The 25,241-nt window shown below is 35.9% G+C and overlaps 6 protein-coding genes and 3 non-coding genes across 14 annotated transcripts; 6 read left to right on the top strand and 3 right to left on the bottom strand.

Moving 5' to 3' along the window:
* Nucleotides 1-959: 959 nt before the first annotated feature.
* On the bottom strand, nt 960-5,580 carry LOC140978246 (metal tolerance protein C4). 3 transcript variants are annotated; one of them, XR_012175547.1, is made up of 13 exons: nt 5,169-5,580; nt 4,994-5,045; nt 4,182-4,314; nt 4,024-4,079; nt 3,592-3,706; nt 3,438-3,495; nt 3,210-3,328; nt 2,669-2,788; nt 2,080-2,181; nt 1,927-1,999; nt 1,734-1,801; nt 1,331-1,452; nt 960-1,258 (listed from the first exon to the last, which is right to left on the bottom strand). XR_012175547.1 is itself a non-coding variant. In XM_073443120.1 (13 exons), the coding sequence occupies exons 1-13, from the start codon at nt 5,452-5,454 to the stop codon at nt 1,143-1,145; spliced, it is 1,359 nt and encodes a 452-aa protein (XP_073299221.1). In that variant the 5' UTR covers nt 5,455-5,580; the 3' UTR covers nt 960-1,142. The 3 variants fall into 3 exon arrangements, 2 of the variants coding, with proteins under 2 accessions (XP_073299221.1, XP_073299222.1); XM_073443120.1 differs by having other exon boundaries at nt 1,331-1,391; XM_073443121.1 differs by having other exon boundaries at nt 1,331-1,391; nt 4,182-4,310; nt 5,169-5,331.
* A 1,935-nt stretch (nt 5,581-7,515) lies between these two features.
* Nucleotides 7,516-7,594, top strand: LOC140980041 (small nucleolar RNA R38). The gene has a single exon (XR_012175871.1). It is a non-coding gene; the product is annotated as a small nucleolar RNA R38 (small nucleolar RNA).
* A 112-nt stretch (nt 7,595-7,706) lies between these two features.
* LOC140980010 (small nucleolar RNA snoR20a) lies at nt 7,707-7,790 on the top strand. Its single transcript, XR_012175842.1, has one exon. It is a non-coding gene; the product is annotated as a small nucleolar RNA snoR20a (small nucleolar RNA).
* Nucleotides 7,791-7,892: 102 nt separating this feature from the next.
* LOC140980042 (small nucleolar RNA R38) lies at nt 7,893-7,970 on the top strand. The gene has a single exon (XR_012175872.1). It is a non-coding gene; the product is annotated as a small nucleolar RNA R38 (small nucleolar RNA).
* A 2,659-nt stretch (nt 7,971-10,629) lies between these two features.
* On the top strand, nt 10,630-14,591 carry LOC140978247 (uncharacterized). 3 transcript variants are annotated; one of them, XR_012175548.1, is made up of 2 exons: nt 10,630-11,785; nt 14,446-14,591. XR_012175548.1 is itself a non-coding variant. In XM_073443123.1 (2 exons), the coding sequence occupies exons 1-2, from the start codon at nt 11,356-11,358 to the stop codon at nt 12,407-12,409; spliced, it is 459 nt and encodes a 152-aa protein (XP_073299224.1). In that variant the 5' UTR covers nt 10,630-11,355; the 3' UTR covers nt 12,410-12,562. The 3 variants fall into 3 exon arrangements, 2 of the variants coding, with proteins under 2 accessions (XP_073299224.1, XP_073299223.1); XM_073443123.1 differs by lacking the exon at nt 14,446-14,591 and adding an exon at nt 12,381-12,562; XM_073443122.1 differs by lacking the exon at nt 14,446-14,591 and adding an exon at nt 11,934-12,278.
* LOC140978245 (UPF0481 protein At3g47200-like) lies at nt 12,738-14,415 on the bottom strand. Its single transcript, XM_073443119.1, has 2 exons — nt 13,596-14,415; nt 12,738-13,483 (listed from the first exon to the last, which is right to left on the bottom strand). The coding sequence occupies exons 1-2, from the start codon at nt 14,313-14,315 to the stop codon at nt 12,740-12,742; spliced, it is 1,464 nt and encodes a 487-aa protein (XP_073299220.1). The 5' UTR covers nt 14,316-14,415; the 3' UTR covers nt 12,738-12,739.
* Nucleotides 14,592-16,004: 1,413 nt separating the features above from the next.
* On the top strand, nt 16,005-16,776 carry LOC140978006 (uncharacterized). Its single transcript, XM_073442719.1, has one exon. It carries the CDS (start codon nt 16,098-16,100, stop codon nt 16,671-16,673), a length of 576 nt encoding a protein of 191 aa, XP_073298820.1. The 5' UTR covers nt 16,005-16,097; the 3' UTR covers nt 16,674-16,776.
* An 825-nt stretch (nt 16,777-17,601) lies between these two features.
* LOC140979427 (uncharacterized) lies at nt 17,602-21,567 on the bottom strand. The gene is made up of 7 exons (XM_073444813.1): nt 20,350-21,567; nt 20,148-20,263; nt 19,368-19,964; nt 18,620-19,070; nt 18,378-18,531; nt 18,082-18,166; nt 17,602-17,967 (listed from the first exon to the last, which is right to left on the bottom strand). The coding sequence occupies exons 1-7, from the start codon at nt 21,346-21,348 to the stop codon at nt 17,850-17,852; spliced, it is 2,520 nt and encodes an 839-aa protein (XP_073300914.1). The 5' UTR covers nt 21,349-21,567; the 3' UTR covers nt 17,602-17,849.
* Nucleotides 21,568-24,418: 2,851 nt separating this feature from the next.
* Nucleotides 24,419-25,241, top strand: LOC140979267 (small ribosomal subunit protein eS28x). Of its 2 annotated transcripts, none has more exons than XR_012175706.1 (2): nt 24,419-24,508; nt 24,919-25,241. XR_012175706.1 is itself a non-coding variant. In XM_073444608.1 (2 exons), exon 2 carries the CDS (start codon nt 24,937-24,939, stop codon nt 25,132-25,134), a length of 198 nt encoding a protein of 65 aa, XP_073300709.1. In that variant the 5' UTR covers nt 24,444-24,508; nt 24,936; the 3' UTR covers nt 25,135-25,241. The 2 variants fall into 2 exon arrangements, 1 of the variants encoding a protein (XP_073300709.1); XM_073444608.1 differs by having other exon boundaries at nt 24,444-24,508; nt 24,936-25,241.

Below are 25,241 nucleotides of genomic sequence, written 5' to 3'. Positions count from 1 at the left end.
CCGCACCTCGGATCCAGCTTTCCTGTACACCTAATTGCAAAGCTTGTATTCCATCTGTAACAAATATCTCGCAAAAAACTCCATGTGTTCATCCCACATATCAACGTAGCCCTCCACAATTTGAACCGTGTCAAATTCAGATAATTGTATTGCAACATAATCGGTACTAAAGGCTTGTAAAGTAGCTTGAACATTAGCACTCCGGACCCCAGCCAATATTGATATGCATCTGTGAAGCCTATTTTTAGATGCCCGTACTTCAGTAATAGACTGCTAACATTAACTGCAAAGTGCGATACACTCGGGCAATCCTCATATTCCTGGGCTGGAAATAGAGAATTATAGTCCATTAAGAGATGCATATATGCACCCTCCAACTTGTCAAGGGCAGAAGCCAAAACCACACCATTTTGGCATGCACAAACGCCTCTCCACCGCAGTTCCATGAATATTTTCATGACTTTTAAGATATTATCAAGGTGCCAATCATCATCAGCGCCTTGGATGTTTTTCTATAAATAATTTCATGACTTTTGAGACATTATTAAAGCAGGCCTACGTTCCTGGATTTTTCTATCCTGCTCTTCAGAATTTCTCGAGCAGAAATTAAGCTATCCATTCCGTGAAAATCTTCAATCTCGGATTAAGGCTATTATGGTTTTAGAACAAAAATGTAGACCGGATATAAATTTAGTTTCCTTTTCTTCATCGTTACATTGTTTCTTTACCTAACGGCAACAAGCGAAGTGAAAACAAGTCTACCAGATTCCAACCAAACTTTATCGTCAGGGTAAGAATCTACACCTGCCCACAGTTAAAAGAGTCTTTCCTTTTATTAATGCAACATAAGTAAATTTGTTTATCAAGTCAAACATAAGTTCTTTCCTGCATTTTACTCATCTCAGACTCATCCACAACATTCAACTCAAATTTTAACATTTATATTTGCTAGCAATGGCAACGAGAAAATCAAACTTCCGATGTTACGCCATCCAGCTTCAAGTATATAATAATTCATTATTCACATTAGGCAGTACCCAAATACAATGGGTACCTATTGATATCACCTGGAGTGAACAAATTTATTGGCTCAATTATGAGTGCCACAACAAAAAATATATGTTATTATCAGGCTGATGGGCTTATAGGATTGGATTGTGCGCTTCAATATCTACGTGCCTGATACCAGGAACTATTTCCTGGATTTCTTTTTCCAGTCGATCTACTTCACTCCCAAGAGCTGTGACAACCTCCTCACCTGGTACAACGTACAATCAACACGGTTGTTAGACTACACTGAGAAATTGTAATTGCTTATTTTGTCGCATACCATAGTTTGACATGATCTTGAGCAATGCAGAATCATCTCCTTGCTTGGCAGCCTCCCGAAACTGATCAGATCACCGTCACATGAATCAGCATGGGATAAATGTTGAATCATTATTAGTAGAACTACACAGCAAAATGCTCAAAATAATCAACAGGAATAAAGCAAGATATTAGCGGTACGAGAAGTAGATATGCAAGTTTATGCTATTGTTTCTCTCGTGTTCCACAGCTGCACAGTTCTGGTATGAAATGAAAATTAACAACAGTCATTATTTTACAATCAAGATCACCACCCTCATGAGAAAAGAAATTTAAAGAAATACACATAGATATTAATCAGTCCACGAGAAACATTTTAGAAGGCAGATCTCTGAAGTGCAGAAAGTTTAGGACTGAGAGATCACCTGTTTAGCCCACTCTTCACGCCCAGTTCTTTTTAGATAGTTTTGCACCAGCACTACTCCATTGAAGTCTGTGATACAATTAAAGTATATGATTCAGAAACTGTGGAAAACTGAGACGGGACTATCAACAGCCAAAAGTAAGCTGTACCATGTGTACCAAGATGATTTTTTAAAATAAAAACCAATTTATTACCTATTTCGGCCTTGAATCTGAAAAATCCAGGACCGATCACCTCGCTTTTGCAATCATAAACAGAATCAACAACCTACGGCAAAAACACCATACGTTCAGCCTGGATATCATTTGTTACAAGCAAGAAAATTAGCAGTTCGTATTTCCAAGTACTGGGTCATTTTGCAGAAAGTGAAGAACTCGCTCCATATCATGGTTATCAATCGCTCTACCAATCAAAGCATGACGATTCCTCTGAATCAGAAATATTGCGACCTGCATTGTATACGTCATAAATTAAGGCTCGATATCACAAATTCATAACAGCTGTTCCCCATTCTTCAATCTTGCAAAGATGAATAAGGAAGAAAAATTTAAGTGGCCTTCAAATTGTTACATGTAAGTTGCAAAATTCTCATTCCCACTATTTTCCATAGTCATTGAGCAAGTTCTTCTCCGACACACCAATCCCAATAGGTAGTTAATATGACACTGAGATTTACTCTATTAAAATTTTTAACGATTGATGATTTATTATTTTCTAAAAAACTATTCTGCAATCTAAAAACCATCCAATAAGCTTTAATGATTGATTATTTTCTAACCATTTATACATTAATCCAAATAAAAGATTAAAAACAATTAAGGACCAATTGTATACAACTATATGCTAGTGCTTCTTCTAATTCCTTGACATTCTTTTGAACAGTAATCTTCAAAATGCAGATCAGGAGTTGGTGCCACAAAGTTAATAAATACATACCATGCCCAAAAGGTTGCCCACTATAATTGAACCTATGGGATCATAAATTGCATTTCCAGTGGCATTAACAGCCACCAGTGATGCAGCAGCAATGGCCAGTCCAGTAACGGCGGCACCATCCTGCATAATTGAAATCGATGTAAAGATCACCAACATAACTTTAGAATATTGTTTTCTTGCTTATGGTCTCCAACAAAATGACAGTTATAGCAGTCAAGCCTTCAGCGAAATTTCTAAATACAAGCAAATACCATCTCTTACAGAAACATCTGATTTTCTCCTACCATGCTGTACAACAAAATATAATTCACAATAGCTGGAAGAAAACAATTCTTCTGCCCTTTAGTATGTTCCACTGTCACATTATAAATATCCATGCCCTCAAATATCAACAAATATGACATGAAATGTAGCATCAGATGAATGCATAGCAATGCCAACTTCAACTGAGATGTTTCCAATCATTATGAATCTTTACTCTATGCTACTTCACTCTTAATAAACTCGGGAATGTGAACTACCAAAATTAGCAAGCTATAACCTCTGTCATGACAGCAACAGCCGTTGGATCATGACCTCGCCAGATGTAATCTCTCACTTTCATTCCTTCTGCAGCAGCACCTTTTCTAACAGCATGGATGGCCACAACAAGAGAAGCACCTGAAACAAAAAAGCAATATTCAATCTAATAACTATAAGTAAAAACGATTAATGACAAACTGATTTGTAATAAGTCCAGCAGGCCAAACATGTAAAATGAGAATCCCACCTTCTATGATGAATGACCCACCGATCACTAAAGCAGCATACTCTATATGTTCAGGAGGCTGAAAAGAAAATGCTAATTTTACATCAGATATCCTTGGAAAAATAATGCCATTTAGTAAAATGATTTTTTTTAAACAATTGCCATGGTACATTACCAAAGAAGTCCACAAGTTTTGAATGCCATGAATAATTGTAGCTCCAGAGCCAAGACAGAATATACCGACAGCAGATATCAAAGACCAAACAAATCTTTCTTTGGAATAGCCGTACCTGAGATAATTTAAGCCATAAGGTTCAACATCTTTAGACCACCATATTTTCCTTCCAATTATACAATATCCGGATAAATGGCTTTATATATAGGGCTTAAATTGGAAGATCAACACTGGCACCATGGATCTGATTAAAAAAATATAATATATATAACTGGAAAGTAAAAATATGGAATTTGTCACCATCACAATAAGCTTAGGTGTGAGACGGGGATCTAACAGATTCAAATGAAATTGAAGCAACCAATTTCTTTCCTTCAATCTGTTCATGATGCTAACTCTCTATGATCCTAAGGAATACTTAGGAATACTTACGGATGCAAAGCATCGGGGGCACGTCGTGAACTACTCAAACCATATGCGAGAAGAGCCTGTAAAATAAGCATGAATTATATTCTTTGTTTCTGCAATAATGCAAACACTAAATAAATGAAACAGAATAAAATAAAAATTACAAAAAAGAAAACAGTGACCTGATTTGCAAAATCTGCAGCAGAATGCACGACTTCAGCCAACATAACATGACTTGAAGTGGATAACCAGACACCAAATTTGAGAGAAAACACAAGAAAGTTGCACCATAATGCTGTTGTCACTGCTCGCTGGCTAAAAAAACAAATCGGGTGGGCATGGAAACCAGACCAAAAGATTTGCAATATAAAAAATTCAATCCAGAAAACTTTTTACAGGACAACATTTGCAAACAAGTGAGCAAGTGGGTTTCCGAAAGGAAATTGAAAAATTCAATCATCGACAATCAGGGAAAAAAGGTGGGTATGGATGATTTCAAAAATTTAACCTGTCATATCTCAAAAAATGCAAATAATCCCGGGAAAAACAAAATATTGAATTATCCATAAGTTTTAAACGAGATGCATTTACAACTAAATGTTAGGTTAAAAAGTATGAAAGAAGAAATAGGAAATAATGGCATTTTAGACCTTTAAAGAAGAAATAGGAAATAATGGCATTTTAGACCTATTTATTAATGGGAAACAGCATGTGGAGAAATAAACGAGAATACTGGAAAAGGCACTTCATTCAACAAAAAATCATCATGTATTACAGTAAAATAAGACATCATACTAGGAACGCCATTTCCTTCAACAATTTCCATTCACTTAAACATTGGAAAAGGAACGTGAAGCAACTATTCCATAACTTAGCATGTAAAATGACTAACAGAATAAATATTGTCTAAAGTCATTATTTTTTCAAGTTTCAGAAACGAAGCAAGAACTTAATAAACCGCACAAAAATGAGAGGGACACCCGCCAGAAATTACCTGTGACCATCCACCTCGATAGGCTCGATTTTTTTAGCTCTAGTGAGAAAACCTGTAGCAAAACCGGAAAATTGGAGTACCAGCTTTAAACTCGTATGATAATTACCATTATAATAGCAATGATAAAGACTAATCAAGATTTAAGTCCATTAGAAAAAAGGGGGAACTCGCTTACTTCGTGTGACATGACGCTGGTGGTAATTACAACAAGGTAAAATCAAGTCAGCTGAATGCAGGATAGACGATAAATTCGACCTATAAAATATCCCAAATGGCGCAAATCTCTGCCTTTGTGCAGGAAAATCGGTAACAAAATTGTTTTGAAGATGAACTGATTTGTTCTCCGGTAAAACCGGATTCTCCTCGGTGGTAATAATTTGGGAGACGGAGCAGCTCAACAAGCTGTGCTGGTGACGAAATTGGCCAAGACGAAGGCGAGACAGAATACAAGAGCGTCGCATTTATCGATAAATCAGAGTACACTCAACAAGCAAATTATGATCCAATGATCTGGGCAACCTGTCTCCTCAATTAACCCTTTCGAAAAATTGATTAGGGTTCCGCCATTTGCAAATTTTATATGAATTGGAATTGGGGTATTTTTTTTTTACCCTCACTCAAATTTTTTTTTTAATTAAATGATTTCATTAAGTGTATTTAAAATAAAAAGATCATTTTTTTTAAAAAAAAATCATCAAAGTTATTTAACCAATTTAAATACCTCTTTCTTCCTCAAAAGAATATTAATAGTAAAATTACATATATACTAAATTAAATACAATAAATAACTTTTTGTATCAGTCTTTTATATTTTTATTATTCCAAAAACTATATTTGCTCAAAATATAATATTTTGTCCAAATTCATCCTCGTTCATTTCATAATCATTTATTAGATCATACTGTAAATTTGAATAGAAAATAATTTTTGGTTTTAAATTTGAAATTTACTTTGAATAAAATATAATATAATTAAAATTTTACATTAAAAATAAAAAATTTTAAAATGAATATAAGTATATTAACATATATTAAATATGAATTATTTAACCTTGAATAATTAGATACATAAAATCGTTCTCACTGATTAAATAATATAAATTGAATATGATTAAGAAAATAATGTATTTTTATCTACAATTAAATTAATATTATATAAATTTATAATAAAAGTTTATGTTTAAAATAAAATTTAAAAAATATATTTTCTTAAGAGAATAAAAAAAAGGAGAGGTCTTGGCCCATTATTCATATTTTAGCCTGGTTGGTTATCGAGGTCCATGTAAGGCCCATCATCATGTTGTTTCCAGCTCAGCCCTAAATCAATAAGTTAACTTTTATAGTACCCCTAACAAATTTACAAATTTACTACTCTGCCACAGTTGTCTCCTCTATATATGAGACCGCGAATCAAGATTTTGTATGTTGATTCGTGTAATTTGTTCCAACAACGTATGGCAAGATTTGTCTCTCGATCTCTGTTTAGATCTGTTTCTCCGATCCAAAAACACGTACGACTCCGATTTGTGGTGCAGCGTTTCCTGTCTGACCGTACCGAGAGCAAGGAGCTGAGCCAGGCAGAGGCTGGGGCGGTGCAGAGGATCGAGGACGCAATCCATAGCATCATCATCAAGAGATCCAAACCGGATTGGTTGCATTTCGTGCCTGGAGCCTCCTATTGGGTCCCGCCGCGCAGAAGTTCGTACGGAATCGAGCAGATTGTTGACAAGCTCGCCAACACCCTAACTGATGAGGAGTATTTGTCCATCACAACCCTTCATGGCTGGCCTTCCTCTTCTTTCTACATTAACAATGGTAAATCTGATAGCTTTCGATTTCCCATATCAAGTTTTGTTTTAAATTTTCTGGGCTATCTTGTACTCGTTGCATTTTGCTACAGGGTATGATATTTTTCCGTTCACGTTTAAATCAAAGATTCCACCTTTGTATGTGAACAAACACCTATTAGTCTTTTTTGTCGTTACCTGGCCTGTCCAGGAAAAAATGTTGTTAGAATATTTTTAGTTTTAGAAAAATGAAATTTGACTTTTCTCTTCGATTGAGAAAAGATGAACTACAGTTCGCTCTGGGTGATGTGCCTTTTTTTCATTATTGACCATCATTACCATTGTAACTTTTACGGGCTGCATGGGTGTTCCTTTGTTTATTAGAGTCGCCTTGTAGTTCTAGGGTGTGTATGTTTTGATCCCATGTATGAGCGTGAATTGGAAAATGATGTACTCTTGCCTTTGGAGTGGCCCAATTCACATTGGGTGTGAGGACACTCAGATGAATAGTATTTATGCCTCCATTGCTGGTTCAGTCTCATGAGGAAGCCAGTGATGACATCTCATGGTTATCCTGAAATAGAACATCACTAATAATGATGACTTGGATCTGAACTAGGACGGACTGAGGCTAAACATACTTGTAAGGATTGAAATGACAGATTTGGAAGTAGCTTTGACGAATGCGTTTATGATTTGTTTTCCGTCAGGAATTGTAAACTATTGTGTCTGCAATATTCACGAATGATGATAAAACCATTTACAGTTATCCCTGTCTGATCAGTTATGATGAATATTTGTAATCTGACGTGAAATGCTGCAGCAACTCGTACTTCTCTGGGAAAGAGCTATTTTCGCGACCAAACGAGCACTTTTACTTCTCAAATTGTATTTGTTTGTTTTGATTGTTTAATTAGTCCTGAAATGGCCAATGATGACACTTGGAAGCACAACTGAAGAAACACATCAATTGTTGAACTGTTAGTGTTTTGAACTAGGACGGTCTGAGGCTGTGAATCTTATCCACTGATATGGATGATTTAAGTTGATGAATTGTGATTCTGTTCTGTTATGGCAACATTATATTTCTTTTTTCTTGGAAATTTTGACGGTCTGTGGGGATGATGAGACAACAATTAAAGTTATCCCTGTCTGATGCATTACTGTTGAAAGTTTGTTATCTGACCAAACCATTTGAAATTTTGTTCGTTTTCAGAAGATTTTTTTTCCCTTCTGTATTCGAGTTTATTTTATTTTGGGCGTGTGGCAACACTATATTCTACTATGAAATATGAATACGTTTATCATATGTTTAACTGCAGATGCACCTTCTCATTCGTCTGAGGATGAGACAACAGCAACAGACTCATCCTCAGTGGAAGAGGAAGAGGGAAAAGTATGTAAAGATTGGCATGGATTTCAAGGGTTGCATGATGTCCATCCTATTGTAGGAAATGCAGGGTTTTGCCATTGCAACTTTTGTTTATTTGTAAATAGCATAGTTTAGGGGGAAGAATTGATCGTACATAAATGAACACTCTGCTGGTTAACTAGCGGAAATACTATTTTTGTGCTGTATATATATTTTTTCGATTATTATGGTTGTATATGGATATGGAAATTTGGAAAACAAGATTACAATTTACCCCAATATTTGTTGGTTGTAGTACTTGTATGTACAATCTCAAATAGAGGTCCAACAACAGCCACATTTTAACACCGACCATTGTAACCTGCATTTCTCAAAATGAAAGCAGATCATGGCAAAAGTATCAACGCAAGCAAATCTAATTAAAAAAAATTTTGTTTCGAATGGATAATAGTGAGCGATGCCCACATATTAAGAAGCAAATTAATTAATAAGACAAGAATGGATGAACGGTCGCTTACAATTGTTGCAGACAAGAGGTGTTTTCATGATGGGAAGCGTGATGATAATCCAAGGAAAATGCGGACCATGATGGAGCGAAGATGTTTTCCGTTGGCTGAGAGTGGTGGTCGAAGGGGAATGAGTATCTATGATAATCAGGTCCTACACTGGCTGGTAGATTGCCACCATCTTCTTCTTCAGGTGTCGAAGGAGTTGAAGTTATTGGAGAAGCCATTTTTCTTCACCCCACGCATTTTTTTAGGTTTTCTAGTTAAATATAATATAACTAAACGGTCTGTGCACGTGTTTGTTGGCCTACCAGTCAGCTTCATATATTCGACAAGAATGAATATATTTGAATTTCTTTGAGGTTAAAATTGATCAAAATCATCTGTCCAGAGTTGGATAAACTCTACTAAGGAGCATGCATGAGTTGACTAGTGGACAAAATTGAGTCAAACAAAGAAATCTGTTGGAAAAGTCGATGTACCGGCGGTTCCGACACAAATTGTTGCTTAAGAACCACCACTGAACAAATGCTTGTATGTATGATAGAGATATGATATACTATCACAACTCTTGATGGGTTCGAGTGAACCGTTACATCCGGACTAATCATAGACTTTGGCATGAAATTTTATTACCGACAAAGTGAAACAAGAGAAGCGGGGTAGGATAAAAGATTATTTTATACAATATTACTGATTCTGAAGGTTTTGCTAACATATTTCTTTCCTTCACTTCATTAGTTTGCTCAGGGGAGGTAGAATCGTGGGCTCAGGGACAAAGAGCCGATTAATCTTATCATGTGTGAAGTTTACGAATTCGAACTGAAATGGTCGAGACTCAAGAACAACTTCAAAAGCTTTTGAGCCGTTGTTTTTGCTAAATTCCACAAAATATTTTTGAGATGAAAATAAAATAGTGAAATATTTTATTACCATCCTTTTCGAAATGGTCGAGAACAACTTTAAAAATTTAATATAACTCACTCGACATGTATGTCAATTTTACAAATTATCCACCGGAGTTATGTGCACGATTGTTAGAAAACTAAAACTTCACGTAATTTATAAATTTAGTTAAAATAAAAGTAATATTGATATCGAGGAGCTATACATGATTTTTATAAATTAACTGGTATTTTTTTTATTATTGTAAATATTAGGAATTATATATTAATCCTAAAATTGTTTAAAGTCATAAAAAAATAAAAATATTACTTATAACATGTTAATATAAGTTTATAATATTTGTTGATTCAGTAGTTACGACTATGGAAACAAGAAGCAACCAGAGCTTGGCTGTGGCGAGGGGGATCGGTGGCGCGTGTTCTTCTGCTTCTGACAATACGCTTTGTTTGGATCGCTCTCCCCAATGTAGTAATGCATTAAAGTACTGTTTATCAACGCAATCAATTCCATCCTTCTGTTCTTCAAATCACGAATTTAAGATGTAATTACTGCAGCTTTGCAGATCTCAAGACATAATTTTTATACTCCATTGTTATGGTAAAATAAACGAGAAATTGGCCTTCAGTCTTCGGTCCTCGATTTTTTTTGTGTTCAGTCTTTGGTTACTTTTTTAGTACCATATTTTCACATGAAGTGTACCAGATTTTCACATGAAGTGTATCACATTTTGTGTGACATAGTACCACAATTTTGTGAATTGAGAGTAAACTCAAAGAAATATTTTGATTGAGGATTTTTCACCCACTTACCCTTAAATAAACGTGAAAACAAGAAAATAAAGAAGCGAACCTTGTACCAAAATCTAGGCCAAAGCTCGCTCGAGACTCACATTCAAATTGTGAAAATCTGGCATTTATTGCATGCCACGGATTTCGTTAAACCCACCGTATATATATGTATTCTACAAACTCCAACGAACCATTACCTTTCTTTCTCTTAGGGTTTCATCCTTGTGGAATGGCTGCGTGATGGAGTCTTGAATGTTCCGACGTTCATTTTTGTAAGTGTTCTTTTGCGCTTTACCTCTGTTGTTGTTGCATAATTGTATTGTTTCTTTTTCTTTCTTTTGCCATCAAATTTCTTTTTGGTTTCCTCTGTTTCTGGGAGCTCCGAGGGTGGAGGTGTTTGAGATGTTTATATGGGGAAAGGAAACGTGGAAAGCGTAAGTTACGTATTTTCTGATTTCTGGCCGGGACTAATTGGTTTTGAAGCTTCTATCTGCTTTTTTTCAGAAAATATATTCAGGATGGAAAAAGCACCGAGCTTTATAAATTTTTCTTTATGGTGGGGACTCCTAGTCCTAGTGACATCTTGAATTGTCCTTGTGCGTAAAGCTGGTCTTTGAACCTGATCAGAAGCGTATTAACAGCGTTTGGGAAATATCCATGACCACTGGAAAATACAAGAGGCCCACCTGACCCTCAACACTGCACTAAAGATTGTGGATCTGATGACAAATTTAAAGATTATTTGTATTGTTGAAATAATTGATAATAATATATGCCTTTCTATGGTTCTATTAGCTTATTCGATTTTTACCAAAAGGGGTTTTGGTTCTCCAGGGATTAAGACCATGTTGTTTTTCCCAGTGGATCTTGTTTGGTCTTTCCATATGATTAGTTACATGGCTTTTGGTATATGTTGAAAAGAAATAATAGAGTTATCGTGATGCTAAATCTGCCAATCTTGTAGGAGAAGGGACACATAGTTCAGCTCTGCAACTATTTCATTTATGGATTTCTTCAAACTGAAGAAGTTTAGGAGTGCCCAAAAACCAGATGCCAAAAATGTTGATCATGATCAGCCAGCGAGAGAGCCAGAGGAGCCCATGAATGGGGATTGTGACGTATCGTGTAAGTCAGTTCATGTTGATTCTACAAATGCTGAAATGGAAGATGACGATGATGATTTCATCACAAATGAGGTGAAGAAGAGGCTGAAAGAGTTGAAAAGAAACAGCTTCATAATGTTGATACCTGAGGAAAGTTCTCTAGTAGATGAGGAAGACGAGGAGGTAGAAGGGGGTACGGGTGCTTGTGAGTGGAGGGATGTAGAAGCAGAAGGGAGACAGTTTTGGTCTGGTTTCGATGTTGTGTATGACATATATCGTGAGCGCATGCTGTTGTTCGACCGCTCAAGTGCTCAGCAACTGCTAGAAGTTGGTAATTTTTCTTCATCATTATAAATTATAAGGATCTTTATTTGTTTTTCTTTTTATTTGCTTGTAATTAGAATCTTTATCTTTGCCTTTTATTATCATCCCCAATCTTATGGCATTCACGTAAAAACGGTACTTTCTTTATGTTACAGGATCACTTAGCAAGCTATATCATCACTGTATTAAACGCAAAGGGTAAACAGAATATATGCTGAATGTTAGCTAGAGCCGTGGATTTTAAATGCGGTTCATTGATAAAGCAACCAAAAACAGAGATTGTAATTCCAAATTGTACCACAGATAGTGTCGAAGTATAAATATTTACGAGCAAGTGCTTTTGCCTTAAAAATTATCTGAGTTTTTGGTCACCGCATCATTCAATTTTGTTACTTATTTCCAACGTTCCAGTTGTGCTTGGATTATATTCATACTTTTGTATTATTGTAGTTGACGCCATCATGACGTTAACTATGCAAGCCCATAAATAAGAATTTACTTCCTTGTAGATGGTCGTTATCTAAAATATTCTATTATTGAAGATTATTATTATTTATTTCAAAATATTTACTCACATATGTAAAGCAATATTTCTTTCAAAGGGTCCTCCGAATGTCGTATCGAAGATTAGCAGAGAGCAACTATTTTGGTGTGATCAAGTTAGTTATAGCTGATGGAAAGCTGCTGAGAGATCCTGCCCCCCTCATTTTTCCTTGTTAGTTTTGGCGAAATTTGTAATAATTGTTGGACTCGAAGAAAAAGTTGCTCTGGACAAGAATATCAGTCATCATTCTACATACGTCCACTGCTTTAGAAGCTGTTAAGTGGCTTAAAATCCTCAAGTTTATTACTCAAATTTTGGCAGGCAAATATGAAAAAAATACAAAACGTCAGAGAACGTACTAACACACACACAAACTCTCGTGCACACAAATAAATACCTCCGAACTAGAATGTTGTATCAGTCAGAGGGGTTAACATAACTTAAGGCACTGTATACGGTCTGGATGATGGTGAGTGCAAAAAGAAATATTGCAGCAACAACGGAAAGAATGGCCCATGGATTAGTGAAATAGGTATGCATGAGATTAGCTCTCCATTTGTGCCATGGTCTCTGGCAATAACGGCTAACCTTCTTATGGACCATGTCTAAGCTGCTCTTGGGATCAAGTGTTACGTCTTTGGACAGAGAGTTGAACAAGTTAGCCACTGCTTTGTCACTGCCGAGTGCATTCTGTATGACACCGCATGAATGCAACAAGCTCACATCTCTGGCATTGTCAATTATGTTATCCATGAAGAAAATGTAGGAAGTAATCTCATTTCCCGCACCCACATGGAACCTCTCGAATGCTATTAGGTTCAGGTATAGTGACTCGAGTGCGTCGTCAACCACAATAAGTGGAAGCTTGAGAACCCCTTTGCGGAATGATATGTCCTTGAGGCTCCTTGTCTTACTTTCCTTTATCTGAATTCCAGCTTCGATGAGCTCTGTGGCTGACCGTATGATTTCGTCTCCACCCTGGTTGCTGCCACGGTGGGGTTGATCAGTGTGTATTTGGTCTTTATCTCCGTGATGGTGGACATCCTGGAGTAGGCTCTTTCTATATACGTCTAATATGTGCAAGCACTTGTCGAACCCCGTGTTCTTCACGGAGGCTTGAGAAAAGAAATTGAGAATAGCTTTTGTCAAATCCTTGCCTTTCTGGAATATATATAAAATTAGGTAAAAAAACCGCCAAATTTACTGGCTATATATATATAATTTAATGGAAAGCGGGAAATGCATTTATCTGATATGTAAAATAAATTTCGACCTTCGAGGGATTAACTTTTTGAACGGAAACTTGCTTTTCATCATTTTGAACGTCAACTAGCTTTTTAAGAACCAGCATGGGTATTTGATTCTCAAGCATCAGCATGTCGCGTTTTAGATAGGGAACAATGTTGAGCCTGCCATGGCTGCTAAAGATGGGATCATTAGCAGCATAATTGTGGTCTGTTGTCTTATCATCGCCACCATCAGTAGTAGTTGGCTGTGGCTGTGGCTGTGGCTGTGGCTGTGGCTGGGGCTGGGGCTGGGGCTGGGATGTAGTACGCAATATTTCCAAGATGAAGCAGCCATCCATGATCATGAGCTTTATGAAAGCTTCAGTATCTTTGTGCCACTTGGGGTCTATTAACTGATCATAAGCGTCCTTGAGATCCTGCACCACGGTAGTTAATTCGTCGATAAAGCTTTGGAGGGGTTTCTTGGATCTTTTTAGAAAGTGAAGGAGAGCGCGGTGCTTGTGCTCCTCCATCGGCCTCAAGTTTTCCTCCCCGTGATGGTATGGTCCAATGGATACCATCTGTGGCTGGTAAGCTTTCTTGTTGAGATCGGTAACACAAGCTGACACTCGGTAGATGGATCGCTTCCTCCATTGCGCCGATTGAGTAGAAGTATTCGACATGTTATTCAGTTCACTGTTTATTTTGATGACCCATGGCTCATCTTCACTGTTTATTTTGATAACGCATGGCTCATCATCTCCCATTTGAATTGATTTTTGATGAGCAACCAACCAGTCTCTTGATAGATAGATAAGTAGATAATAGATGTGTGTTCATATATATATATACACACAGACGCGCGCGCGCACACACACATTATATTAATGTATCCAGCTGCTTATTCGTGCCTTACCCAAGATGGAAGCAACACATATATTCTCTATAATAATGCAAGCCATGAGCTGGAGTTATTCCTTTATTGTTTCCAAGTTAATTCCTTCCTTGAGACTTAGGCATGTAAAAATTATAATGAGCAGGCTAAAGCAACACATCAGAATTATAATTTTTTTTGTAAAAATAATTTTGATAAAAACTATTAGAATAATTTTATATTTTACACAATACATCATGCTTTAAATTTTGCGTTGTATTTTTTTTTCTTTGAAGAAAATTTTATATCGCATTTTTGAAATTTTGAATTTGTCAACTAGAATAGTACTCATTTAAACTGTTATGTTAAATGATTGAGCTAGGTAAATTTATAATTTATATAAATTGATATCAGGCAATAGCTTTTTTCGCATACAAATATATGATATTAACTTAATTATATTTATAAAATTATTAAATGTCATAGTTTCCTTAAATTTAATTTGAATCTATTGTTACTTGTTTTTGTAATCACATTATTTTTAGGTATGCTAAAATGTCAAGTTGATTTTTTAAAAAATAATTGAAAATAATTGTTAAGTTGATTTTAAATGTCTTGTATATTCGGATATGTGTATATATATGCCATTTTCTTTTACATATAAAAATTAAATATTCAATAATATATTTCTCTTATTTCATCTATATATTAATTCCATTTTTTCAAAATTAAATTGTATTATATTATAAAGTTTAATGTGTGAATTCCAATAATTTAATTAAGTATAGACTTTATTGAATGAATTTACTCTATCATATAATAATTATTAATTTATTGATTAATTATAATCTTTTTAATGAATATATATAATTTATATGAGCTACACATCTACTCTTATATAAGAGTTTTTTTTATTAAAAAAAAATAAACGTTAAATTTTGTTGCTAAACTCACAGAAGATTATAGGATGGGTTCAAGTTAATGTACGTGTAAATCATTTCCAAATTAAAACCAGCTCCAATAGCAAAATCTAGATAAATTTTTACGATGACCCTACGTACTAATTACCTTCTCGGTACCCAATAATTTTAATGGAGATCGACTTAATTCCGAAAAGTAAATCAGGCAAAGCATTCAGAGTACGACCGACCGACCGACCGACCAATATATATTAATTAATATGGCCTAACGTAAGCCAGCTAGCGGGATAAGGCAATTTTGCGGGGAGCCAAAATTCTGATTCTACTTTCTAGAACAGGAGAATCAAAGCTGCACAAGTCAATAAAAGCAGTTCGTTGATTGGAATTTTGAACTAGTTGGATTTGATCATAAGGATTTCAATTGTATTCACGTGGCATAAAAAGATTATATATTTTAATAGTAGTTTAATGAATCAATAGTTAATTTTAATCTATTTTTGTTCACGTGACATCGTCAGATAATAATTTTTTTGGGATAAATTGTCAATAATATTTTATAATATAAAATTGAATATTCATCAATGAACGTGTATATATAAGGATTTCAAGGGTGTTCCTTCAACTTTTTCTTGTAGATGATCATATATATATGTAAGGATTTGAAAGTTGAAAAAGTACCGTAGAATGTAGTTACCAGCTACAAACACAAATTTTATATATGTAGATCAAGTGTGATAAGCAAGATTAAGGAGAGGATGGCGGCCACAGGTTGCTTCGGCATGAGGGGCAGGAGCGTGCAGCCACAAGAACACCGCAAAACCATAAAGCCCGTTATGTGCGACGGCCAAATGCGTATTTACGACCGACCCATCAAAGCAGGAGAGCTTATGGACGAGTTCCCCAAACACATGGTGTGCCGGTCCGACTGCTTCTACATAGGCCAGAAAATCTCGACTCTCCCCCAACACCATCGCCTCCAGCCCGGCCATTACTATTTCCTCCTTCCTGCTAATTTTTTCCAGTCCACCTTCACATTCGCGTCATTCCTGCGCTGCAGCTCCAACTTCGGCGCTGCCGATTTTCATATAGAAAAGACTCCGGCAGGGAGTCTTAGAATTAAACTATCCGAAGAATACGGTCAACGGCAAGAACTGGAGGCGGCGGGGATGGCTAAAACGTTAATCATTACGACCCCGCAGTTGCGCAAAGACTATGAGCAGCTGGTTGTCCTTGTGCGACGAAACCAATGGAAACCGAAGCTCGACACCATTGCTGAGAAGAAGAGCAACCGTATTTCCAGGAGTAAACGGAAGACGAGGAAGAAGAAATAATCAGTTTTAGTGTAACTAATTGGTTTTTACCAAGTTCATTACGATCAATCGCCCTGTTTAGTAAAACCGATACAGGAAATATAATTCATGGTGGAAATCGTTAAAACAAATCAAATTTTATATTATGGTGTATATTTAATATATTCCTTTTCTTAATTTTTTTTTTTAATTTGTGTGCAGAATATGATAATTGTACTGATTAATCAAGTATTTTGCAGCTCTTCAAGCTAGCTAACGTGCATATTTTTCCTCGTATTTTTGAACTCTGCTTTAGTTTTTATTATATAATTTTCCCAGGATCAATCCTTAATTAATTATATTGAATATATTTATTGTTGGTAAAATAATCGGAATAAATAAAATATTTTCTAAAAAGAGAAAAATTGGTCGGAGAAACCAATATATTGCATGCTAATAATATTTTCCATAATGTTGGCTGCAGAATCTGAATGGAGAAGATAGCCAAATTAAAGGTCGTCTGATTCGGTAGCTCAAATCCGACAAAACAATGGTCAATTGTAGTCAGCTCGTGGATGTAGAACGATGTAGAACAACAACAAAAATCGCATGTAATATTTTTTTATGAGAGAATTCTTACGTATAAAATCAAATTATTATTCGTCAAAGTAATATGGGTCGTGAACAAGTGCACGTGTGTTTTAATGTTAGAGAAAATTATATTTTTGGTTGGGATTAATTTGATTTTTACTCTTCTAATTTTTATATTTTTTGGTTCTATTATGATGAAATGAATTTTTATTTTAATCATGTAACTTGTCTATATATATATATTTTTATCTTTTAACTTAAGTGTTATTTATTTTTGCTATATTTTAGCGGAAGACACAATAAAAAAGTTACATTATTAAAAATAAAAAAGACAACTTAATAATGAAAATAGATAAAACTTTAATCAGTAGCTCTTTTTTTACATCTCCAGGGACATACTCCAGTTAAGGAAGTCCAATGTACGTACAAACATTTTTTATTGATCAATTGAATGACCATTCAAGCTGACTTTGTATCATCAAATTCAAACCAACACTTACATCACCTCAAGAACATCAAGTTTGGAAACCCCCTAAGTCTATTTAAACAACAGTTCTTTAACTCATGTTTCATGAGATAGAGTCAAGTCAGCCGGTCCTCCTAAGCAAGAACTCGATTTTATATGTATCAAAAATGTAAATCGGGTCGCACGATGTCCATTATTGGTGCTCTACATATTGGACATTTTCCGCCACCTTGCTGCAACTCTTGGGCACACTTCAAGCATGTGCACATGTGCCCACATCTGAAAACCACGAAAAAAGATTTACAGCTAGTTAATTCTGGAACATCTGAATGATGTAAGCAAGAAAATAAACAAAGTTGATTTAATAGAAATTTCAATTTTACTATGAAGTACCTGTATAGAAGAGAATCGACTTGCCTTTTGTAGCATATGTAGCATCTCCCTCTACTACCTCGATTCCGTTGTCCATTCTTATCACCTGCATTGTCACGTAAAGGTGTTGTTTTCAATATCATGCATTTGTGTTATTAAAGAAAGAGACAATACATGTGCTGTACGCAGTAAATTAACTACTAAAATTTTCATGGGAGTTCATAATGGTAGGTAACCCACAAATTAAATACTAGATTTTTTTTTTCCAGTAGATACAGATATCATATATGAAGCAATGGTGAAAAAAGACCAATCACCTGGATGACTGGAGGTTATGGCTACCTCTTGCTTTATGGAAAGTTGTAACTTCATCTGCATGCTCATGCAACATTTAATCGATTTTCGCAGTTCAGATATCTCTTGATGTAGTTGATCCATGTGCCCTTTTAGATCATACAAGAGGTCCATTTCCTGTTTTTCCACGATCATTTTCTTCAATCACGTAAGTAAAGTAAATCCCTGACAAGTATACTACAAGAATATAAAAAGTCTGACTCACGTTTGCAGAATGGAGAGTACTAGATAGATTATGATCTTGTGAGTAAGGAGTGGATGAAAGAGATTGGTACGTAGAGGAAGATGCAACTGGATATGAATAATCACTCACGTCGTGACCTCCATGTTGGGGCCATGAAGGTGGGTGACTGGATGTGGTATCCAAGTAATCATTATATTGTTGTTGGGTTGAGCTTTCAGTTTCTTCATACTCATCATAATAAATACCGAATTCATCCCTTTCTTCATCTTGCACGTCCTCTACTTCGTCCTCTGCTTCTACTTCCTCAGATATTACAAGTTCCGAGTCCTTGTCTCGAGCTTTCTCCAAGGGAAATTGTTCTTCTTCTTGGGTCTGATTACTTATCAACGTGAACTGCCCTTGAGAGCGAGATAGCATAACCCGATCTATCTGCTCCCTCAGACTACTAGAAAGAAAACTAGAGACGGTTCCTCTGCACATTTTGTTTGGGGAAAAGAGTATATAAAATCAGACAGAACGCTTATTGGGAAATTTAATCATATACACAAGCTAGCATGGGATAATTAAACTCTAACTTTGCAGGTTTTACATTTGAATATACAGTTGGAAATCCTCTCTGTTTGGATTGTCCAATTCATCGTTCATACTCGACAACTTAATTGTTCTCCTCTAGGTGTTGGACACTGATAAAGATTTGATGAGGCGTATATATAAGAAAATAAATGGATTTATGTGATTATATTATAGTGGACATTAAGAAAAATGGCACCTTTGAAGTAGTGAACGAATCTCTTCATTTTCCGAGAATGGATCAAGCATCTCTTGATACCTTGCTTTTCTGAGATCTTCCCAATCACCACGAGGGCGTGATACCTCACAAATCCAGTCTGTGCTTTTCCCTTCTTCCCATCCAACCTCTGAATGAGAAACTTCACTTCCTGCTAAATGTGGGCTACCACATTCTTCTCCTTGCGAGTAAGCAGAATCTTCTAACGACTCATTATAATTGGCATCTGTAACCTGCAGGTTTGTGACCTCTTCAGGTTTCATGGCAAGAAAGCCATGGTGACTTTCCTTACAACTCTCAGAGAGAGGTAGATGTTCAATACCAAACAACTGTGGTGAGTTCTCCTGTACATTTTCTCTAGCTTTGTGGGAACCATGGTCAAAAGAATATTCTTTCGAAGTTGTAGAGCTTTCTTGGTCCATGCTGTTATCTGTCCCGAGTCTCGACATACTCTTTGAGTGAACAACTTCCTCTTTTATATTTTCCATTTCTTCTTGGTTGGATGTGGGTACGTTTTCTGTTACTGAAGTAGCATCATCTACTTCTCTGCATGAGCGGACACTTGAATCGAATCTCTCCCTGAAATAGATCAAGTAATTCAGTATAATTTGAGGTTATATAAGTTGGCACAAGTATCATAAACTGCCAATGATTTCTACGAAGTCTAGTAACTTACACCTACAAGTATATTCTCAAACGGGCATTATGCTTTAAAAATGGAGACAAATGGTTTCCTGAAGTGAAATTGGTGAAGGAGCAGACCTTATAAGGAAAGTGGAGGGTGGTGCTAATCTTTTTGGATCAGCTGGTTCTCCATTTGATTGACGGCGTTCTCTGGCTTCCAGGCCAAGGCGTAGAAATCTAACCCTAAGCAAAGCCTATTATCATTTTGAACAGAATCCGTAGTTAAACAAAGATTGAAATTGAGAATTGAATCACATATTATTCTAAACTTAATTAGTACCTGTATGCGGCCTCCATGAGAGTATTTGGAAACTGCTTTACATGCTTCGAGTGCTCGGAGCTCGTTGTTCCTATCACGCTCCATCTGCAAGAATAAATCTTGAAATGCCTGACGGCCCCGGATCATACGCGGTGAATTGATGACTGGAGAAAAACACCTCTGCTCCGATTGATCCGACGAGGTTCTAACATAAGACAATGAATCGCAGGTAATTCGATCATCAGTCAATTTCCTGATGATGTCGGCAACCCTCAGCCTCTCGTTCTCCGTGGCATCAGAATCTCTGCCTCGAGAAGAAGGTGGACCGCTGACAGCGGTTCTATCGGATTCCCAATCACCAATGGAATCTTCCTCATTTGAGACAGAGGGCGCAGGCGCAGGCGCAGGAACAACAATAATGTTGGGATTTCTCCTGCTACTGCACTTAGCATCGACCTCGAAGCATCGCCATTTCTGAACCATGGAAGAGACACCCACCAAACATGGAATCTCCACCGATGATGTCGGAGAAATATCGGATGATTTCCCAGTTCTATACTCACTAGGAAAAACCATTTCTCGAGCTCTTGCCCATTTATCTCCCCGGCGTGCGCCATGGTCATTGTTCTTGTTATAGTTGCGTTCATTGCTGTTGCTGTTGCTGTTGTGGTTGGTTTTGGTTTCTGCACTGCCTTGCCTTTGAGGATGGTGAACCCATAAATCTGTGTAGTCAGAACTATCGGGGCCGATGCGTGTGGCGACGAAAGGGTGATTGGGGATGCATCTACCAAATGGAGAGGAGCTTGAGATCATATCCAATTGAGAAGACGCTGTTATCATCATATAATGATGATGATGATGATGATATCGCTGATTCCAATATTTTGCTGGCTGCACCCCTGATTGATTATGTAATAAATGTTTGACCAATGATCCAATAATCAAGGATAAAATCACTCCAATCAATTCATTAATTGCTGCAAACTGGCGCTGCTTTTCTGAATAAAACACTTGATTCATTCAACATTGCATTCCCCAACGACCATGAAAAATTGTGACAAAATTTGGAAAGAACATAAATTTCCATAATGGGTAATCAGAAGATTGTTTTTTGCAGACAATTGAGGAAAAGAAATACCGTACCAATGGTTAAGAAAACGAATGAAATGGATGGAAAGAAAACGAATGGTTGTTTGGTTGTATTGCATTGTAGTTTACATTACTAGAATAGGAGGAGAAGAGGGGAGAAGAAAGAGGAGAGTCCTTGTAATAATATAAATGTGTACACCGTTGAATTAATACGCGTGTGTATATTTTAAAATTGTACACTTTAATATATACTAATTCTACAGCTCGATATTCAAATTTTTATTTGATCCCATTTGTCTTAACAATGCATAATTTTTTATATAACAATCTATATTTTCTTGATAACATAAAAAGCTATAAAATTAAATTAGCATATGTGGATATGCGTTTTAAACACTTGCAAATATTTTATAATTAATGATTCGGAATTTTAATCTTCAGCCCATTTCTGATCAATTTCAGGGGATTGAAGTAGTTGTTTGTAGAGACAGTTTGTTAGAGATTTAGAACAATTTGGTAGATTTTGTCAGTCCCTTCTGTGATAATAAAATATTACAACTTATATTTTTGTATTTAATCTCCATAAGTGTGTATAATTGCATCTCTATGGAGAGAGAAACAAAATGCAAATACATAAGTTGAAGTGTATATATAAAAAGAAATTCAGACAATGTATTATAATGGGTGTCTCAGAAGGATATGGCCGTGGTCGTATTAACTAGTACAGTATATTAAACATTAATTGACATAATTGCAGTGCAGTATATTAAACATTAAGGGACGTTTGGTTCATGTGATAAGGTGGGTTTATTTTTTTTAATCCACCTTATTTCTCGTTTGGTACGCGTGATTATTTAACCAAGTCAATCCTTCTTATAAATGATAAGGTTATATTAGATATGTTAAAATAATACCTCCTCACCCTTAGGATTATTTATCTCACTCTTAATCCATCTTATTTTTTCAATTTTACCTTTCTCCTAAATTCAAAATCATCACCACTTCCTTCCACCGACCGTCCACCGGCAACCGTCGGCCACCGCCGGCCGCCGCCGACCATCTCCGCCGACCACCGGCGCCGCCGACCACCACCGCATATTCCGACCGACCACCGCCATCCGCCGCCGACCTCCGGCCGCCGCCGCCGTCGCCGACCACCGCAGCCGTCTCCGGCCGCCGCCGCCGCCGCCGCCGCCGGAATGGAAGAAGAAAAAAAAGAACAAAGGGCAATTTTGTCATTTCATCAAAAAATTAAAAATTATCCTACACTTAAAAATCATATCAAACATAATACAATTTTACATTATATATTACATTTCTATCACAATCATTTCTTTTATCATTTACATACTAATCATTAGTTTATTTTATCCTCCAAACCAAACGTAGCCTAATTGTTGCATCACAAGTGGAGTCCTGCTAAAGAAGTTCCGGAAACTGTTTTTGTAAGACCCGGAAATTTATATGTTAATTATGATTTTGACTGGTCTGGGTGGCATTTCAGGATTAACAAAGATCAAACAGTCCATGCATTCAAGAACAAAAACTTGTCCATGAGCAGATATGATTTTTTTCCAAATGTGGCAACTACACGTATAAATTAAATGTCTGAGATGATAAATCATAGCTAGGTTCACTGAAATTACAGACAATTGATTTAAACGAAGGTGGAGAGGGTTTGCTCATTTCTCCTCAAATTTCTTTCCAACCATTAGCCCGTGGTTTAGACAACCACATTTCCCAGTTCCTTGTGGTAAGGACTTCATTTTGGCATTGTTAGTTCTCGTTTAACTATTGGCTCTGTAAATGCTGTTATCTTCCGTTATTGGATTATAGCTTAGATTCTTGTTTCCTGGATTAGATACACAAATACTTATAGTTTGTTTACTTTCTGTGTGTGTTTGGACAGGAGTGTAATGGTAAATATAAATATGTCTGTTTAAACTCTGTGTCTCTGTGGATATGAATGATGTGAACTCTGATGCGACTTCTTTTGTTTACACATGCACATGATTGGGGCGAGGCTAGTGTTAGCAGAAGTTCTCGATTTTTGTTGGACGATGATACTGGAAGAGCCTCGATATCCAATCGTGTTTGAAAAATCATCGTTGCTAATGGTCAACGACGGCCGACTTAGTCACGGCGATAAAATTAGCGAGGGAACAAACCGTCGCAAACTTTTTTTTTTTTTTTTGTAGTGAATATTTTTACTTTGAACATACAAGAATCCTGATATGGACTGAGCGAAGACGTTTAAACGATGATGGAAAACTACTCACTCACTAAAGGCAGCGTATTTCACACTAAAAAAATTCTTATTAATTAGAATTTTCTCTACAAAAATATTTATTATATAATTTTCTATGTCGAAATTTGATGAATTTTTCTTTAAAATGCCACTGAGTTATACCATGAATAAATCATTAATTAAACCATTATATTAACTAATGCAAGTTTTTTTTCTTTTTAAATCAAATTTCTTGGTAGGTTCCAATTTACATTTTTTTATTCGTAAACCAATATTAATGTGTATTTGATTTCGGATCTAGTAATATAAATACAATTATTTTTCTCGTTAAAAATAAATTATCTTAGATTAATTTAAAAATGTTATATGCCGGAAAATTCTATTTTAAAAAAATATTTTCATAAATATTGTTTTAATTTATTCAATTTTTAAAATGGTATTGTTATGAATTTAAATTAATTTATTTTATTTTAATATTCATACATTGTACTATTTATTAAAAAATGTTATAAATATATATTTATTATTTTAAAAAGTTAATCATGACACAAAAAATATTAGGATTTTTTAGATGTAAATAACGAATTTTCTTTCATTTTATTCAAAATTGGGCTTCAAACCTTTAACAGAATACCTTTGGTGGGCTTAAATAATATCTTTCATTGGGCTTCAAAGGAATATAATATTTTTCTTAATGGGCTTCAACAATCTGTTTTAGTGGGCTCCGGTGGCCAAACGCTATATAAAATCTACAGCTAGGGTTTCAGCATTCCCGTATTCCGTGGAACTAATTCTCTTGGCCGTCGAGTGTCTTCTTTGCAGCCAAATTTCTCCTCCAACAAGGTTATTCCGATTTCTCTTCTTAGTGATCACTGCCTTCTGTTGTACTCTTCGAGATTGATTTGTGTTTTTTTGGTTTTAATAGTATTTTTCGGATGATTATGGTTGCCTACGCTTAAATTTTGAGTTGTACTCTACGTGTTTATGTACTTTTTGTCTTTTGTTATCATTTGTCGGCTTTTTATGATTTTGGTAAAGTTTTTTTCAGAATGCTGGATCTTTGATTTTTGCGTGACTCGAATTTCTGATTAATGAAACATTTTCAAAGGAAAAAAATCGTTATTGCTGTCGAATTCTACGCGTGGATAATCTTTTTAGTCATTTGAGCAAAAAGTATTGGATGTCACTAATTATTATGTTTCACTGTTGCAGTTATCACTGTTCACCACTCACTTTTAGCATGTATTTGACAGTGTTTTGGCTTTTGAAGAATGGAATCACAAATCAAGCATGCGATAGTGGTGAAGGTGATTGGAAGGACTGGGTCCCGTGGGCAAGTGACCCAAGTGAGAGTCAAGTTTATTGATGACCAGAACCGATTTATCATGAGAAACGTGAAGGGACCTGTTAGAGAGGGTGATGTTCTTACTCTCCTTGAGTCCGAAAGAGAGGCACGCAGGTTGCGGTGAGGAGGAGGTATCTATATATTCTAGTTTTATATGATCATTTCCATGTAAGCTTGTTGGTATTTTCCAGACATCAGCAACTGGCACTCCCTGCTTCTTTTTTGCTTGAC

The sequence above is a fragment of the Primulina huaijiensis genome, chromosome 6 (assembly GCF_012295235.1).
Source record: "Primulina huaijiensis isolate GDHJ02 chromosome 6, ASM1229523v2, whole genome shotgun sequence".
In the NCBI taxonomy this organism is placed as follows: Eukaryota; Viridiplantae; Streptophyta; class Magnoliopsida; order Lamiales; family Gesneriaceae; genus Primulina; species Primulina huaijiensis.
Note: the sequence above shows the minus strand (reverse complement) of the source record. Positions and strands in the feature narration are given on the sequence as shown.